At 37.2% G+C, this 18,741-nt stretch overlaps 1 protein-coding gene across 1 annotated transcript in view; it reads right to left on the reverse strand.

Moving 5' to 3' along the window:
* The window catches only part of LOC125074121 (mucin-12-like), a 55,537-nt gene that overhangs the window by 27,107 nt on the left and 9,689 nt on the right, over positions 1-18,741 (reverse strand). The window contains exons 2-10 of the mRNA XM_047685348.1: positions 15,247-15,443; positions 14,807-15,115; positions 11,127-11,339; positions 10,403-10,609; positions 7,597-9,408; positions 6,486-7,106; positions 3,262-3,882; positions 2,520-3,140; positions 38-658 (exon numbers count right to left, since the gene is read on the reverse strand). Of these exons, the coding sequence (XP_047541304.1) occupies positions 38-658; positions 2,520-3,140; positions 3,262-3,882; positions 6,486-7,106; positions 7,597-9,408; positions 10,403-10,609; positions 11,127-11,339; positions 14,807-15,115; positions 15,247-15,443 (5,222 nt within the window). The remainder of the gene's footprint in view (positions 1-37; positions 659-2,519; positions 3,141-3,261; positions 3,883-6,485; positions 7,107-7,596; positions 9,409-10,402; positions 10,610-11,126; positions 11,340-14,806; positions 15,116-15,246; positions 15,444-18,741) is intronic.

The raw sequence follows: 18,741 nt of genomic DNA on the forward strand, positions 1-18,741 counted from the left end.
GAATGGAGAGTACAATAAACTTGAAACATAAACTCACGTTTCTCTCTGGATCGAACTCATATCCCTCACTACACCAAATTAGTGTCGGATTGCCCATAACGCAAACGTAATATGCGTCACAATGATCAGGATGGGGCACAAAGCCAATATCTCCAGGTGGACATTCTATATTAATCGGTGTAGTTGTGTCAATGGATTCTGTTGTAGTTGCTAAATTTTCTGTTGTAGGATCAACAGCAATTGTTGTTTTATCCGTATCTGACTCTGTTGTAGGTCCCAAATTATTTGTTGTCGTTTCTATAGCAATTGTCGTTGGGTCAGAGTCAGATTCTGTTGTTATTTGATTAGTTGTAGTTTCTACTGTGGGTTCAGTAATTTCACGTGTTGTAGTAGTTTCAACAGGAGGCGCTGTAGTTTCTTGTTCGGTTGTAATTTCTTGAACTGTTGTTGTTGTCTCTGATGGGGTTGTTCGAATATACTCTGTCGTTGTCTCTTCAGGTAGTACCGTCGTTTCTCTCGGAGTAGAATCATCGGATTCTGTTGTACTACCGTATTTATCAGTCGTAAGTGTCGTTTCTGTTGTTGACAGGTCCGGTACCGTTGGAGTCCATTTACCTTGCGATGCGAAACAACCATTTTCCGATATTTCAACGCAAGCCTGTAATTTAAAAATAAAGATTAAGTAAGCCACTGGACAGCCCTAGAGGCCAGAAGGAACTCTACCGAATTACGAAAGAGAGAGAAAGACGATCGAGAGATATAACACATATCAAATGCATGAAAGATGAGGCTGGTAAGGTGTTATGTAGAGATGAGGAAATAAAAGAGCGATGGAAGATTTATTTTGAAAAGCTTATGAATGAAGAGAATGACTGGAATGGTATTCTCCAAGAGGCACAAGTAAATAAGGGATTAGTAAGAGAAATAAGCATGGATGAGATAATGACAGCAGTCAAAAGTATGAAAAATGGGAAGGCTTTGGGTCCAGATGACATACCAGTTGAAGTATGGAAGGTGTTAAAGACTGACGGATGTATGTGGTTGACTTTATTCTTCAATAAGTTGTTGCATGAAGAAACCATTCCTCAAGAATGGTGCAGTAGTTCGCTAGTGCCCATCTTCAAAAATAAAGGGGATATACAGGATTGCAACAACTATAGAGGGATAAAGCTCATGTCACATACTATGAAAATATGGGAGAAGGTAATAGAGAGAAGATTGCGAGAAGAGAGTGAAATTGCCCAAAATCAGTTTGGGTTTATGTCAGGTCGAGGGACAATGGACGCTATTTTTGCACTCCGCCAATTGTGCGAGAAGTACAGACGTGCTCACAAGAATCTGCACATGGTATTCATTGATCTCGAGAAAGCCTATGATAGGGTGCCTCGTGAAGTGTTATGGTGGGCATTGAAAGAGAAAGGTTTGCCTGGGAAGTATGTGGAGTTAGTCCGTGCTATGTACACGGGATCCTGTACCTACGTCCGATCGTCTGCCGGCAACACCGACCAGTTCAGTGTGGCTGTAGGGTTGCACCAAGGGTCGGCTCTAAGTCCTTACCTCTTCCTGCTGATTATAGACGCTCTAACGGTGAACATACAGGAGGAGGCATCCTGGTGCATGCTTTTTGCCGACGACATTGTATTGGTTGGTGAAGATGGACCTGAGATCCAGAACAGACTGGAAGATTGGCAACAGAAACTGGAGAATGTTGGCTTGAAAATCAGTAGAACGAAGACTGAATACATGTTCTGCGATTTCGGCGGTCTCTCCGGTCCTGAAGCCATAGCGCTTGATGGCGTAGCCCTTCCAGTCTGCTCCGACTTCCGGTATCTCGGTTCACTCATTCAAGGCGATGGCGAAATAGATCGAACGGTAAAGCACAGTATTAACACAGGGTGGATGAAATGGCGGCAGGTTACGGGAACAATTTGTGACCCCCGTATTCCCCTTAGACTTAAGGGGAAGATCTATAAGACCATGATCAGACCTGCTATTCTATATGGATCAGAGTGTTGGGCTATAAAAGGGATGACTGAAAGACAATTGCATGTCGCGGAGATGAGAATGCTGAGAGCAATGTGTGGTGTTACGCGAATGGATAGAGTAAGGAATGAGTACATAAGAGGAAGTTTGAAAGTGGTACCGGTAACCGAGAAGCTATCTGGAAACCGGCTGTCTTGGTATGGGCATGTTATGCGGAGGAATGAGGACCATGTTGTGAGAAAGGTTTTGAGTATGGATGTGGATGGATATAGAGGTAGGGGACGACCCAAGAAACGATGGATGGATTGTGTGAAAGACGATATGGTTAGAAAGAATGTTACTTGTGAGATGACGTCTGACAGAGAAGTATGGAAGAAGAAGACATGCTGCGCCGACCCCAAGTAAAATTGGGATAAGGGCAGGAGGATGGAAAGATGAAGTAAGCCAATAGAAGTAGATTCACATGTGGTATTAAATCTTAATTATTATGTTTGGGAATGAATGGAGAGTACAATAAACTTGAAACATAAACTCACGTTTCTCTCTGGATCGAACTCATATCCCTCACTACACCAAATTAGTGTCGGATTGCCCATAACGCAGACGTAATATGCGTCACAATGATCAGGATGGGGCACAAAGCCAATATCTCCAGGTGGACATTCTATATTAATCGGTGTAGTTGTGTCAATGGATTCTGTTGTAGTTGCTAAATTTTCTGTTGTAGAATCAACAGCAATTGTTGTTTTATCCGTATCTGACTCTGTTGTAGGTCCCAAATTATTTGTTGTCGTTTCTATAGCAATGGTCGTTGGGTCAGAGTCAGATTCTGTTGTTATTTGATTAGTTGTAGTTTCTACTGTGGGTTCAGTAATTTCACGTGTTGTAGTAGTTTCAACAGGAGGCGCTGTAGTTTCTTGTTCGGTTGTAGTTTCTTGAACTGTTGTTGTTGTCTCTGATGGGGTTGTTCGAATATACTCTGTCGTTGTCTCTTCAGGTAGTGCCGTCGTTTCTCTCGGAGTAGTGTCATCGGATTCTGTTGTACTACCGTAGTTATCAGTCGTAAGTGTCGTTTCTGTTGTTGACTGGTCCGGTACGGTTGGAGTCCATTTACCTTGAGAGGCGAAACAACCATTTTCCGATATTTCAACGCAAGCCTGTAATATAAAATTAAAGATGAAGTGAGCCAGTAGAAGTAGATTCACAGGTGGTATAAAATCTTAATTATTATGTTTGGGAATGAATGTAGAGTGCAATAAACTTGAAACATAAACTCACGTTTCTCTCTGGATCGAACTCATATCCCTCACTACACCAAATTAGTGTCGGATTGCCCATAACGCAGACGTAATATGCGTCACAATGATCAGGATGGGGCACAAAGCCAATATCTCCAGGTGGACATTCTATATTAATCGGTGTAGTTGTGTCAATGGATTCTGTTGTAGTTGCTAAATTTTCTGTTGTAGGATCAACAGCAATTGTTGTTTTATCCGTATCTGACTCTGTTGTAGGTCCCAAATTATTTGTTGTCGTTTCTATAGCAATTGTCGTTGGGTCAGAGTCAGATTCTGTTGTTATTTGATTAGTTGTAGTTTCTACTGTGGGTTCAGTAATTTCACGTGTTGTAGTAGTTTCAACAGGAGGCGCTGTAGTTTCTTGTTCGGTTGTAGTTTCTTGAACTGATGTTGTTGTCTCTGATGGGGTTGTTCGAATATACTCTGTCGTTGTCTCTTGAGGTAGTGCCGTCGTTTCTCTCGGAGTAGTTTCATCGGATTCTGTTGTACTACCGTAGTTGTCTGTCGTAAGTGTCGTTTCTGTTGTTGACTGGTCCGGTACGGTTGGAGTCCATTTACCTTGAGAGGCGAAACAACCATTTTCCGATATTTCAACGCAAGCCTGTAATATAAAATTAAAGATGAAGTGAGCCAGTAGAAGTAGATTCACATGTGGTATAAAATCTTAATTATTATGTTTGAGAATGAATGGAGAGTACAATAAACTTGAAACATAAACTCACGTTTCTCTCTGGATCGAACTCATATCCCTCACTACACCAAATTAGTGTCGGATTGCCCATAACGCAGACGTAATATGCGTCACAATGATCAGGATGGGGCACAAAGCCAATATCTCCAGGTGGACATTCTATATTAATCGGTGTAGTTGTGTCAATGGATTCTGTTGTAGTTGCTAAATTTTCTGTTGTAGGATCAACAGCAATTGTTGTTTTATCCGTATCTGACTCTGTTGTAGGTGCCAAATTATTTGTTGTCGTTTCTATAGCAATTGTCGTTGGGTCAGAGTCAGATTCTGTTGTTATTTGATTAGTTGTAGTTTCTACTGTGGGTTCAGTAATTTCACGTGTTGTTGTAGTTTCAACAGGAGGCGCTGTAGTTTCTTGTTCGGTTGTAGTTTCTTGAACTGATGTTGTTGTCTCTGATGGGGTTGTTCGAATATACTCTGTCGTTGTCTCTTCAGGTAGTACCGTCGTTTCTCTCGGAGTAGAATCATCGGATTCTGTTGTACTACCGTATTTATCAGTCGTAAGTGTCGTTTCTGTTGTTGACAGGTCCGGTACCGTTGGAGTCCATTTACCTTGCGATGCGAAACAACCATTTTCCGATATTTCAACGCAAGCCTGTAATTTAAAAATAAAGATTAAGTAAGCCACTGGACAGCCCTAGAGGCCAGAAGGAACTCTACCGAATTACGAAAGAGAGAGAAAGACGATCGAGAGATATAACACATATCAAATGCATGAAAGATGAGGCTGGTAAGGTGTTATGTAGAGATGAGGAAATAAAAGAGCGATGGAAGATTTATTTTGAAAAGCTTATGAATGAAGAGAATGACTGGAATGGTATTCTCCAAGAGGCACAAGTAAATAAGGGATTAGTAAGAGAAATAAGCATGGATGAGATAATGACAGCAGTCAAAAGTATGAAAAATGGGAAGGCTTTGGGTCCAGATGACATACCAGTTGAAGTATGGAAGGTGTTAAAGACTGACGGATGTATGTGGTTGACTTTATTCTTCAATAAGTTGTTGCATGAAGAAACCATTCCTCAAGAATGGTGCAGTAGTTCGCTAGTGCCCATCTTCAAAAATAAAGGGGATATACAGGATTGCAACAACTATAGAGGGATAAAGCTCATGTCACATACTATGAAAATATGGGAGAAGGTAATAGAGAGAAGATTGCGAGAAGAGAGTGAAATTGCCCAAAATCAGTTTGGGTTTATGTCAGGTCGAGGGACAATGGACGCTATTTTTGCACTCCGCCAATTGTGCGAGAAGTACAGACGTGCTCACAAGAATCTGCACATGGTATTCATTGATCTCGAGAAAGCCTATGATAGGGTGCCTCGTGAAGTGTTATGGTGGGCATTGAAAGAGAAAGGTTTGCCTGGGAAGTATGTGGAGTTAGTCCGTGCTATGTACACGGGATCCTGTACCTACGTCCGATCGTCTGCCGGCAACACCGACCAGTTCAGTATGGCTGTAGGGTTGCACCAAGGGTCGGCTCTAAGTCCTTACCTCTTCCTGCTGATTATAGACGCTCTAACGGTGAACATACAGGAGGAGGCACCCTGGTGCATGCTTTTTGCCGACGACATTGTATTGGTTGGTGAAGATGGACCTGAGATCCAGAACAGACTGGAAGATTGGCAACAGAAACTGGAGAATGTTGGCTTGAAAATCAGTAGAACGAAGACTGAATACATGTTCTGCGATTTCGGCGGTCTCTCCGGTCCTGAAGCCATAGCGCTTGATGGCGTAGCCCTTCCAGTCTGCTCCGACTTCCGGTATCTCGGTTCACTCATTCAAGGCGATGGCGAAATAGATCGAACGGTAAAGCACAGTATTAACACAGGGTGGATGAAATGGCGGCAGGTTACGGGAACAATTTGTGACCCCCGTATTCCCCTTAGACTTAAGGGGAAGATCTATAAGACCATGATCAGACCTGCTATTCTATATGGATCAGAGAGTTGGGCTATAAAAGGGATGACTGAAAGACAATTGCATGTCGCGGAGATGAGAATGCTGAGAGCAATGTGTGGTGTTACGCGAATGGATAGAGTAAGGAATGAGTACATAAGAGGAAGTTTGAAAGTGGCACCGGTAACCGAGAAGCTATCTGGAAACCGGCTATCTTGGTATGGGCATGTTATGCGGAGGAATGAGGACTATGTTGTGAGAAAGGTTTTGAGTATGGATGTGGATGGATATAGAGGTAGGGGACGACCCAAGAAACGATGGATGGATTGTGTGAAAGACGATATGGTTAGAAAGAATGTTACTTGTGAGATGACGTCTGACAGAGAAGTATGGAAGAAGAAGACATGCTGCGCCGACCCCAAGTAAAATTGGGATAAGGGCAGGAGGATGGAAAGATGAAGTAAGCCAATAGAAGTAGATTCACATGTGGTATTAAATCTTAATTATTATATTTGGGAATGAATAGAGAGTACAATAAACTTGAAACATAAACTCACGTTTCTCTCTGGATCGAATTCATATCCCTCACTACACCAAATTAGTGTCGGATTGCCCATAACACAGACGTAATATGCGTCACAATGATCAGGATGGGGCACAAAGCCAATATCTCCAGGTGGACATTCTATATTAATCGGTGTAGTTGTGTCAATGGATTCTGTTGTAGTTGCTAAATTTTCTGTTGTAGGATCAACAGCAATTGTTGTTTTATCCGTATCTGACTCTGTTGTAGGTCCCAAATTATTTGTTGTCGTTTCTATAGCAATTGTCGTTGGGTCAGAGTCAGATTCTGTTGTTATTTGATTAGTTGTAGTTTCTACTGTGGGTTCAGTAATTTCACGTGTTGTAGTAGTTTCAACAGGAGGCGCTGTAGTTTCTTGTTCGGTTGTAGTTTCTTGAACTGTTGTTGTTGTCTCTGATGGGGTTGTTCGAATATACTCTGTCGTTGTCTCTTCAGGTAGTGCCGTCGTTTCTCTCGGAGTAGTTTCATCGGATTCTGTTGTACTACCGTAGTTGTCTGTCGTAAGTGTCGTTTCCGTTGTTGACTGGTCCGGTACTGTTGGAGTCCATTTACCTTGTGAGGCGAAACAACCATTTTCTGATATTTCAACGCAAAACTGTAATATTAAAATAAATATTCATTAATATTGAGACGATAAGGCTGAGTACCTAGGTAATTACGTGGTACTTGTCCAGATCTGATTTTAAGTTCGTGCAAACGCCATTATATTTCCGTGTGTTCAAATGTGCGTGTACTCAGTAGAACAGAAACATTCATCAGGTCAAAATCGATGGTATAAATTCAAATCTTTTTAAAAAAAAAATCGGTTTCGCCCAGAAGTAAGACATTGAAAATTTGGGTGACCAGGCGAGCTATTGTTCACACTAATGTTTCACTTTGTATAGAAATAGCAACGAAATATTTTTTTAATGTTTTAACTGGTAATGTTTATTTTTCTAAAGCCGACCATCAGTACTTTGAATTGATTTGGGTCTATTCGAAAGCTGAAGTAAGCCAGTAGAAGTAGATTAGCATGAGATATAAAATCTTAATTATTATGTTTGGGAATGAATGGAGAATATAATAAACTTGAAATATAAACTCACGTTTCTCTCTGGATCGAATTCATATCCCTTACTACACCACATTAGTGTCGGCTTGCCGATAACACAGATGTAATATGCGTCACAATAATCAGGATGGGGCACTAGACCAAGATTTCCAGGTGGACATTCTATATCAATCGGTGTAGTTGTTTGAACTGTTTCCGTTGTAGTCGCCACATCTTCCGTCGTAGTTTCCACAGGAGCCTTTGTAGTTTCTTGAGACGAAGTTGGAATGTATTCTGTTGTTGTTTCTGTAGTTGGTTCTGTAATTTCTTTAATAGTCGTTGGAATGTACTCTGTGGTCGTTTCTACAGATGGATGTGTAATTTCGCTAGTAGTAGTTGGAATGTACTCTGTAGTCGTTTCTACTGAGGGCTCTGTAGTTTCTCTAGTAGTCGTTGGAATGTACTCTGTGGTCGTTTCTACTGAGGGCTCTGTAGTTTCTCTAGTAGTCGTTGGAATGTACTCTGTAGTCGTTTCTACAGATGGCTCTGTAGTTTCTCTAGTAGTCGTTGGAATGTACTCTGTGGTCGTTTCTACAGATGGCTCTGTAGTTTCTCTAGTAGTCGTTGGAATGTACTCTGTGGTCGTTTCTACAGATGGCTCTGTAGTTTCTCTAGTTGTCGTTGGAATGTACTCTGTAGTCGTTTCTACAGATGGCTCTGTTGTTTCTCTAGTAGTCGTTGGAATGTACTCTGTGGTCGTTTCTACTGAGGGTTCTGTAGTTTCTCTAGTAGTCGTTGGAATGTACTCTGTGGTCGTTTCTACTGAGGGTTCTGTAGTTTCTTTAGTAGTCGTTGGAATGTACTCTGTAGTCGTTTCTACAGATGGCTCTGTAGTTTCTCTAGTAGTCGATGAAATGGTCTCTGTGGTCGTTTCTACTGAGGGCTCTGTAGTTTCTTTAGTAGTCGTTGGAATGTACTCTGTGGTCGTTTCTACTGAGGGCTCTGTAGTTTCTCTAGTAGTCGATGAAATGGTCTCTGTGGTCGTTTCTACTGAGGGCTCTGTAGTTTCTCTAGTAGTCGTTGGAATGTACTCTGTGGTCGTTTCTACAGATGGCTCTGTAGTTTCCCTAGTAGTCGTTGGAATGTACTCTGTGGTCGTTTCTACAGATGGCTCTGTAGTTTCTCTAGTAGTCGTTGGAATGTACTCTGTTGTCGTTTCTACTGGGGGCTCTGTAGTTTCTTTTACAGTTGTTGGAATGTACTCTGTGGTCGTTTCTACAGATGGCTCTGTAGTTTCCCTAGTAGTCGTTGGAATGTACTCTGTAGTCGTTTCTACTGAGGGCTCTGTAGTTTCTCTAGTAGTCGTTGGAATGTACTCTGTAGTCGTTTCTACTGAGGCCTCTGTAGTTTCTCTAGTAGTCGTTGGAATGTACTCTGTAGTCGTTTCTACAGATGGCTCTGTAGTTTCTCTAGTAGTCGATGAAATGGTCTCTGTGGTCGTTTCTACTGAGGGCTCTGTAGTTTCTCTAGTAGTCGTTGGAATGTACTCTGTGGTTGTTTCTACTGAGGGCTCTGTAGTTTCTCTAGTAGTCGATGAAATGGTCTCTGTGGTCGTTTCTACTGAGGGCTCTGTAGTTTCTCTAGTAGTCGTTGGAATGTACTCTGTGGTCGTTTCTACAGATGGCTCTGTAGTTTCTCTAGTAGTCGTTGGAATGTACTCTGTGGTCGTTTCTACAGATGGCTCTGTAGTTTCTCTAGTAGTCGTTGGAATGTATTCTGTTGTCGTTCCAGCTGATGGATCTGTTGTACCCGGCCTTGTTGTTGTTTCTATTGAAGTGCAATTAACAGCATTTGGCCAATTGCAAACCTTAAAATAAATAATTATAATATAAAAATTATGAAATTTTGCACAGGAGTATCTTGTATAATGTATGTGCAGTATAAGGTAGGTATATGGATTACGTTTTATTTATACCTTAAGGGTTTATCTTCAATTTATTTCCATGGAGGTATAAAGGTTTTTGGAAGGACATCAATATTTTTTTTTATAAATTTTAGAATTTCAGAGTGTGATTGGAAATTTATATAAATAAAAGTCAGTTATAATAGCGTTTTTGGAATTTACGACTGATGAAGTAAAATAAATAATGAAAACCCGGACGAGCCCTATATCCTTTCTTGGTGGTAAAGCCCATCTGTTTAAGTACCACCTACTCATCAGATATTCTACCGTCAAACAACAGTACTCAGTATTGTGTTCCGATTTGAAATTTGAGTGAGCCAGTGTAATTCCAGGCACAAGGGACATAACGTCTTAGTTCCCAAGGTTGGTGGCGCATTAGCGAAGTTAGGGATGGTTAATATTTCTAACAGCGCCAATGTCTATGGCGATGGTGACCATTTCAGGTACACATCAGGTGGTGGAAAAATAAATTAAATTAAAAAAAAAGTAACGATAGTCTGTTAACCAAATCATTAAAGATACATGTTTCCTGATATTGCCAATGAGAAAATTCTGGTACACGATATAAAGAACATTAATTTCAGGATATGAGATTATAAATGGAGACTAGTCTTTAAATTAGTACAACGCCTCTAGTTGAACAATAAAAAAACTGTGTCATCTTTAATTTAAATTGCACTAAACCACTCAATACATATTGTGCCGCCAATTAGAAATACTTCGTATTTTTGTGTTCCAGTTAAAACTGAGGACATAATATCTTGGTTTCCAAGGTTTGGCTTGGCGCATTGGCGATGTATGAAATGGGTAATGTTTATCACAGTGGCGATGACCACATACTATCATACGACCAATTTGCCCATAAACCTAACTATTTAAAAAAATAAAAAGAACTTACTTGCAGCTTAGGATCAAAGTGAGTTCCAGGAGCACAATTCCTTACAACTTTTTCTCCAAAATTACAATAGTAAAACTTAGCGCAGTCCGTTTCGTGAGGTAATAACCAATGAATACTGAAATCCGACGGGCAGCCGTTTGGTAGCCAATCCCCACCACCGTCTCCTCCTCCACTAACACAACCAGCAGATTCTGGCCAATCACATACCTGAAAAATAATTTTGGTGCGATTATTAATCCAATGAAATGAAAAAGTTTACACGCTTTATTATGAGAATATTAAATGCCAACTTCCAGAGCTGCTAATAGAATATTAATAGAATTGACGGAAAACCCAAAAAACTAGCCACTAAACTTTTGCCCAAAAGTCTTAACTTTTTCCGCCAATAAAATCAGAACCGTTCATCAGTGTACTTCTTCTACAAACGATTTAGGTGAGGTCGATCACTGTGAGAAGAGAAAAGAAGATCGTTGGGATAGAATCAGGAATCTGTTTTGAGTTAATACAAATTTATGGACCAATCCACAACAATGATGTATAATAACTACGATTCTAATTATATGACGCTTAATTCGTTTTTATAATGGATCTCGTGGTCAGAGGCAAAGGAAAACATAGTGAGGATACATATCTGCGTTATGTGAAAATTTGCCACGTGCAAAAGAACCCAAAAAAAAATAGAATTTAAAGAAAGAAAAAAGAATTTATAGAAAGTATAAAATACCTGCAGCTTAGGGTTAAAATGTGTGCCACCAGGACAATTCCTCTCAATTTTGTTTCCAAAGTTGCAGTAGTAAAACTTCGTGCAATCTGATTCATGTGGTAGTAATTTGTGAATATGGAAGTCAACTGGGCAGCCGTTCGGTAAAAGCGCATCACCCTTGTCCCCTTCTTCTCCACCACTTACACAGTTCACATTCTGTGCCCAGTCACAGTCCTAAAATTTAAAACGAAATTAGTTACTCAAAAACAACACGAATCCAAGCCCACCATCCTTTAAAAACACCCTCTATAGTAATACCAAAAAATCACGCTAAGAAATCAGGACAAAACATGCGCAGACATTTGCATAAATATATGCATTTAGCGTTTCACACTCTCACCAACGTCATTTTTAAATTACGTTGATGTTGCACACTCTCACCTCGCAGGTTGCTGAGACCAGTTCGCCTCCCCTCAACAATTCCTCGTCTCCTGATGATATTTCTTAGCAAACTTTCTATTTCAATAATTTAAAACAAATATCCTGATAAGTGAACGTTATGACAAGATTGCTGGAAAATTACTTTTGAATAATTTCTTTTTTTTTTTAATATTCGTATTGAGTCAAAGACATGAGTATTTTTGACATTATAGTCGAACATTAATTTATTTAAAAAAAATAGTTTTTTTTTTTTTTAATATCTGTTTACAATGTGTCAATTATTCTAATGTAATAAATACACGGATTTTATGAGAACTTGCTTTATTAAACCGTCTACATCTAATAACAAAAAAAAATAAATAAATTTAAACAAAAAAAAATAACCATACCAACTAATCTGGTATAATCTACATCCCAAATATAAAAAAAAAACTGAAATCAAATTCAGTTATAGAGTCCCGATCACCGAAAGTAACAAGATAAATATAACAGCAGCAAAAATTTATTTAGACTATACGACTATACGACCAGTTCCTAAGGTTATTTTTCGTCCGATATTACACGTCTAAGTAAAATAGCTTCTACGCAATATTTGCACCTTTGAACTATGATGGATTTAATTTCAATTAAATTAAATCGAACTTCCTGATGGAGTTTGCGCTATTACTTAAACTTTTGGAAGCTTCTCGAGCCTCAAGATTAAACCTTGTTTAAGCTAAAGTTAACTTAACTAACTCTTGTATGCAATTTAATGAATTAAATTAAATTATTTGTCGTTTAATTTTGTAACTAAATACACTTAAATTTCACCTTTTTCACGACTAAACATTAAACATTTATAGGAAAAAAAAAAGATTTAATTGACGGCTAACCCGCGACCCCTCCCAAGGTAAAACATTCGTTAGACACAAAAGTACACTTAGGAACTATTTCTAAGCATTATTAATTGGTTACTTATTAATATTCTGACAGTTTCTGATTTATAAATTCGTTAAACAGAGTAATTTGATTGCCTTTTGAAAGCGGATGTTAAATTCTTTTACTCAGAGATCCAATGCCATCTAAATATCATAATTTTTGAGGACAAACAAATGTCATCTTTTACTTCTACACTCGTTAAATAATATTAAATATTAATTAATTACTTATCAAACCAATTATACGAATTATTTCCTCATTTGAAATAAATATTATTTTTCGACGATAACTTAAAAGGGACCGAATAATTAGTGCGGCGTTTTTGTTCGAAGATTACATTGTTATTTATATCTGTTAACATCAATGATGTATAAATATTATTAGGGTACTGTATGCGTTGATAGAATCCGTTAGTCCGACTGTAGACATCCATAATATGTGATTTTTTTTAAATGTATTCCATTGCTTCTACTTTCATGGGGTGAGATGTTGTTCTTTAATGGTTATTAACAATTAATATTTATAACAGAGCTAATAAAATATATAATTTTGTCAATTCTCAAGAGAATTGTTTAGACGCGTTTTAGTTCACAAGTGTAGAGGACATTTTTCCTCTCTACACACTTACGGGATGTAACTGCATTATTGGATTTGAATTTTTTGCAAAGGAATGCCTCAAAGAGTATTTAACTCGATTTCTTGTGGGACACATATAATAAATTTGCCTTATAGCTCGAATGTATAATAGATCCGGTTCTAACGAATATTACTGACAATTTGCAATATTGTACGGAACCCTGCGAGTGTCCGGCACGCACCTGGCCAACGTTTAATACGTGACAATTAATTTCCTTGCTTTTTTGATAAGATTTAACAAAACAGTATCTTTAATTTGTATCGTTGATTGATTACAAAAAGATAGAAAGATATTCAAACGAGAATACCGTCATTTATTTTATCTTTGCACATTATATCTTTTTTTGTCTATAACCAGCGTCACCAGGGGCTTGTCAGGTGGCTGCCAGGGGCTTAACCATCAGGGGTACGAATACACAATCAAAGTTATTAATATTTAGGAGGGGTTTTATATTTTCCAGTACGATCATGACTTTGAATGTATAGAAAATGTAATTTTAAGATATTAATATAAAATTTGTTAATAAATACGCTCATTAGATTACAATATACGACATTGCATTTTGTGCAAAAATCATGACACTAAAAATTTTGGTAATCAAATATTACATCAATTAAATATATATATTTTTTAATATTTTTACTTTGTACTTATAATCATTCGTGTATTTTACTGAAAAACAACAAATGAAACCATTTCATGTTTAATAGCTATAGTTAACCCGCCCAGTGAAAAGTAATTAAAATACCATACTATTTTTCCATTTAAAAAGAGCGCGAAAGTAGTAATCATAAATTCGACACGGCATTTTGCAGTGCAGCCTTAGCCTTATTTTGGATCAAATAATATTATAAATTTTAAATTGATTCGAATTTTCAAATTTGAATTATTGTCAAAATGATTGCTTGATTAAAAATGATATATTTAATGACAGCAATAAAATGATTTTTCCCGTACCGATTGATTGGCATTGCCTTGTTATAATCAAAGTGTAATTACTAAACGATAACTATAATCCTCAGTAACCAGTCCACTGTATAGGCGTAATAAATTATGAGATAAGTACGAATAGAATACTTTCATAATACTTATATCTAACAAACTTTTTATGTCATAAACAGAAGCCGCAGACTATAAACGAATGATAAAAAAAAAGTTGACAATAGTTTTTTTTTTTTCTAAATGTCACAATTTAAAGGAAAGTGAGAAAATGAGTATTTTTTTTTTATATATATTACGTAATGGTAATTTTCGCATAAATAGACAAATATTATACCCGTTAGATTCGTTTTTTACTTTTATCTGAATCTTATACTTTGTTTCAATTATTACAAAACTAATTATTAAAAACTATATGATGATTTAAAAAACAATAGTTACGTTGTTATTGGTTACCGTTAACGAAAACTGTTGTATCATTCGAATTAGACGCCATATTTATTGCGTAATGGCGTCATAAACAGCAACCAATGGCATTGCGTTAATTTGTAGATTTCATTTCTCCAATAAATATCAACCAATGAACTTTGCTTTAACTAATTAACCGTGACTCCTTTGCTATTCTTTTGTATTTTAAAAATAGTACATTATTAAAATAATAATAACTAAATAAGCATATATTTTCCATATTTAAAATGCGTAGTCGTGTTAGTGGGTCTGTTTGATTTTAAAATTATTCTATATCAAATGTTTTTGAATAAGTTACCTGCAATTTCATATCGAAATGTTTGCCGATCGGACATTTAAGCAGAATTTTAACTCCATCGCTGCAATTATAATATTTATCGCAGTCAATTTCGTGCGGAAGTTTTAGGATCACGTCGAAGTCTGATGGACATTCGTCGGGTCGACCCGGGCGCGCTGTAGTTGTCGAAGTTGGCGCCCCTGTCGTCGTTGATGGCGCCCTTGTCGTTGTCGACGGCGCCCTTGTTGTTGTCGTTGGCGTTTTTGTCGTTGTCGTCGTTGTTGACGGGGTTGGTTGATTGCAACCAACTGCATCAGCCCAATTACATGTCTAAAATAATATTTGAACATTTGTCACCATACAAAATTATCACTTGACCCTTGTTCCTCATACAAAAGGTGCCCCAACTGAAGTTGTAAACTAAACTGTAATTATTTTTCTCATACACGTAAAAAAAATACCTGTAATTCTACATCGAAGGCAGTTCCTCTTCCGCATTGCATGGTAATTTTATTGCCATTGCTGCACTGGTAGAACTTGGTGCAGTCGGTTTCATGGGGAAGTAGGAGGTGGACATTGAAATCGGCTGGACACCCGTTGGGCAGGAACCTCGCCCAGCCATAGCCGAGCAAGAGAAGAAATATAAATATTTGCATATCTGTAAAAAAAGAACATAACCGTCAACATAACAAGTACCGTTAACATATTAAGTACCATTAATTAATTTATATTTAAATTTGTTTTGTTTGTCACATAACTATATCTTATCGCTCTAACTTAACAGAAGTAGATTTTTTTTTTAATACTGTTTGTAAAACATACGTACAATTTTTTTTTTGGGCAGAGTAGGCTTACACTTGAGACACTAACACTCCTTATCTTCCAAAATATATAAATGAATAATATTACTTATTATACGATATTTCAATAATAGAGCGCCATATTACGTTCCAAGGAGCAGCGCTAGAATAAAACTCGAACCATATACCAAAACCAGAACCAGAATAAATCACAAATTTTTCACGAATAGTATAGAAAACCATGAAGGACAAACATAAATACATTAACTTTTATTTATATATATTGATAACTTATCAATGTTTTGAGATAACATCGATAAATCGATTGAACGGGATTTTTTCACTCGTGTCTGTAACCCTATTAGAACCGGCCTTTCTTTTGATTTTATTACGTTGAACTTTTAATTATATTGTACTAGCGACTCGCCCTGACTTCGTACGGTTGTAATGCTGATACTAAATATACTACAGAATGTCTTACAACGTTCTCAGTTTTTCAGTCATTAGACCCTGCGTTTTAAATCTTTAATATCGTCGAAAATATTCATTTAAATTACATCCTGTAAAGGGCCATATTGATCTATATTAAATGCACCATGTATTTAAGGTACTTAATTGGATAAGAATTAATGCTGTTTTGCTTAAAATCGCTTCGAACATTAGCCATTATTTCTCGTAAAAAGGGTAAAAAATGGTTATGGTGGGTTATCCCTAAGGGTTAGACAGATATCAATGCGGACTTATTTGTAGATTTTTTTAAGGTAAGGTATATACTGACGTATATTATTTTGATCTATATTGAAGGGTTCAATCAACGTTTGCAATGTAAGCACAAAAATGTGTTTATTTACGACATCACTTTAGAAACCTCTAAAATAATCACGATATTGTGCATGTATTATACATATAAACCTTCCTTTTGAATCACTCTATCTATTAAAAATAAATACTATGTAATGATGTTATTGTTTAGCCGAAAGCCTTCTCTGAGAAATCTGACTAAAATGGTACAAATTTTATGTCAAAATATTCAACGATTTTTGCGTGATGCGCGTTCAAAATAATTACTGCCTTTTAATACTTAGATAATATTTGCGTGATTGATTAATATCTGGGCACATATATACATATATTATTAAGAAAATATTACAGAAACGATTATTGTGAACTTTGACATATAAGTGAGTATTGACTTCCAGACAGGATATATTATAAACATAGATATATAATTGTATTTAACTAACATAACTTTGTATTTTAAATGTTGGAATAGAGTAACTACTGAGTTTCCTGTCGGTTCTTCTCGGTACAATCTGCTTTAAAATTCAAAATTACTAGTTAGACTACTTGAAAAATGTATATATATTGATTTTCAGTAAAAATTGTGAAATTATCTACCTACCTAATAAGGTACCGTCTAGCTGGGTACCACCTACCTACCATATATTTTACAACCAATCAGCAATTAATAGCATTGTTGTATTTCGGTTTGTAGGGGGAGTGAGTCAGTGTAACTGAAGCACAGGAACGTAACTTTAGCTCCAAGGTTAATGGCGTACTAGTTCATTAGAATTATTAAAATCATTATTTATATTAATAGCAAAGGATAGATTTTAATAATTGTTATGAAAATTAATCACTAAAGACGGTAAAATATACGTTAAAAGTTAGTATGTAAGTTTAGTTTCATTTATTGGAATGAAGTTTTGTTTAAATGCCTTACAGCAGAGCGTCCTGGAAGAAAACTTTTTGACCCCTCCAGGCGAACTTTTTCCCTCTTTCTATTGTATATAATACTAAATAAACCTGCAGGTTTACACGAAATTTATAAGCCCTAAACTTCCAGCCCCCATTTTAAACAGGGTGAAGTGGTATAGCTCACTCGAACCTCAAACCGGTTCACAATAATACCAATTATTGTTATTTAATTAAACATATCGTTAATATTAAATATAGTTTATTTAAATATTAATTTGTGTTTTAGAAGCTTTTTCTACTTCACCTGTTAATCGATGTGTCAAATCCTCTGTGTTACTGTGCACCCTTTTGTTAAACACCAAATTAAACTAAATATAGGAATTCGTTGACATTTTTTAAATATGGCCACATTTTTTTTTAATTATTAATTTTCAATTGATCAAAGAAATCTTTAAACATGTATTCGGGGTTCTAGAAACTAACCAACGCGCCTACTATCGGCCCAGAACTAACGCTAAGCAAATGTGATTACCACGCTATAGTATTATATAGTATTATATATAAAAAAACTATTAAAATATACATTACTCATGAAAAATATTTTCACATTACACAATCTTTATATATTACGTAATAAAATTAAAATGCCTCGTTGCTCTAGAGACTAATCGAAGGCTGCATATCGCGAAGACCTAGCTTCAATCTCGGGCAGTGGCGGACTAAGTCAAAGGCCCGGGGCGACAAAGCTGAATGACTAATTTTGATGACATTATGTACGTACTAAGCACATTTTAAAAGTCTTGTTTAGGATTTGATCAGAGGAACGCGGATGCATTTGGGGCCCCCAAGACTGGAGGCCCGGGGCGAACCGCCCTTTCCGCCCCCTGTTAGTCCGCCACTGATCTCGGGAAAAAATAGACAATACGAATACTGGACTAACAAATTTTCACTTTATCGCAATCGAATCGAAAAGTAATCGTAATCATTGGAAATTGTAATCGTTGCTGTGTATCCTGTACTACTAACAAAACGATCAATTCTACTCGGTCCAAGTTGGAATCGAAATATAATCGTGAACTTGTAGTAAAGTAATGTTTATAAATTAGGCATCTACGATTCAGTTAAGGATGTGCGTTTACGATCCAAAAACATTTCGTAGTTTTGGTTTTTTGGTACACTAATTACCCCTACATGGTTTTTACAGTCGAGACCCTATATATACTGGTGCGAACCAAACGCTTGCGCGATTCAGAAACCGGCCGGCAGTCCATTATACAATGTATTTTTTTTTGATGAAATGCTTAGGCGTTTTGCAAATAGGCATCTGATGGTAAGTAATCACCATCACTCATAGCAATATTGCGCTACCAACCTTGGTAGCTAAGATGTTATGTCCCTTGTCCCTGTAGTCACACTATCTCACCCTTCAAACCGGAACCGTACAATACTAGATACTGC

Source organism: Vanessa atalanta, chromosome 27 (assembly GCF_905147765.1).
Source record: "Vanessa atalanta chromosome 27, ilVanAtal1.2, whole genome shotgun sequence".
NCBI lineage: Eukaryota > Metazoa > Arthropoda > Insecta > Lepidoptera > Nymphalidae > Vanessa > Vanessa atalanta.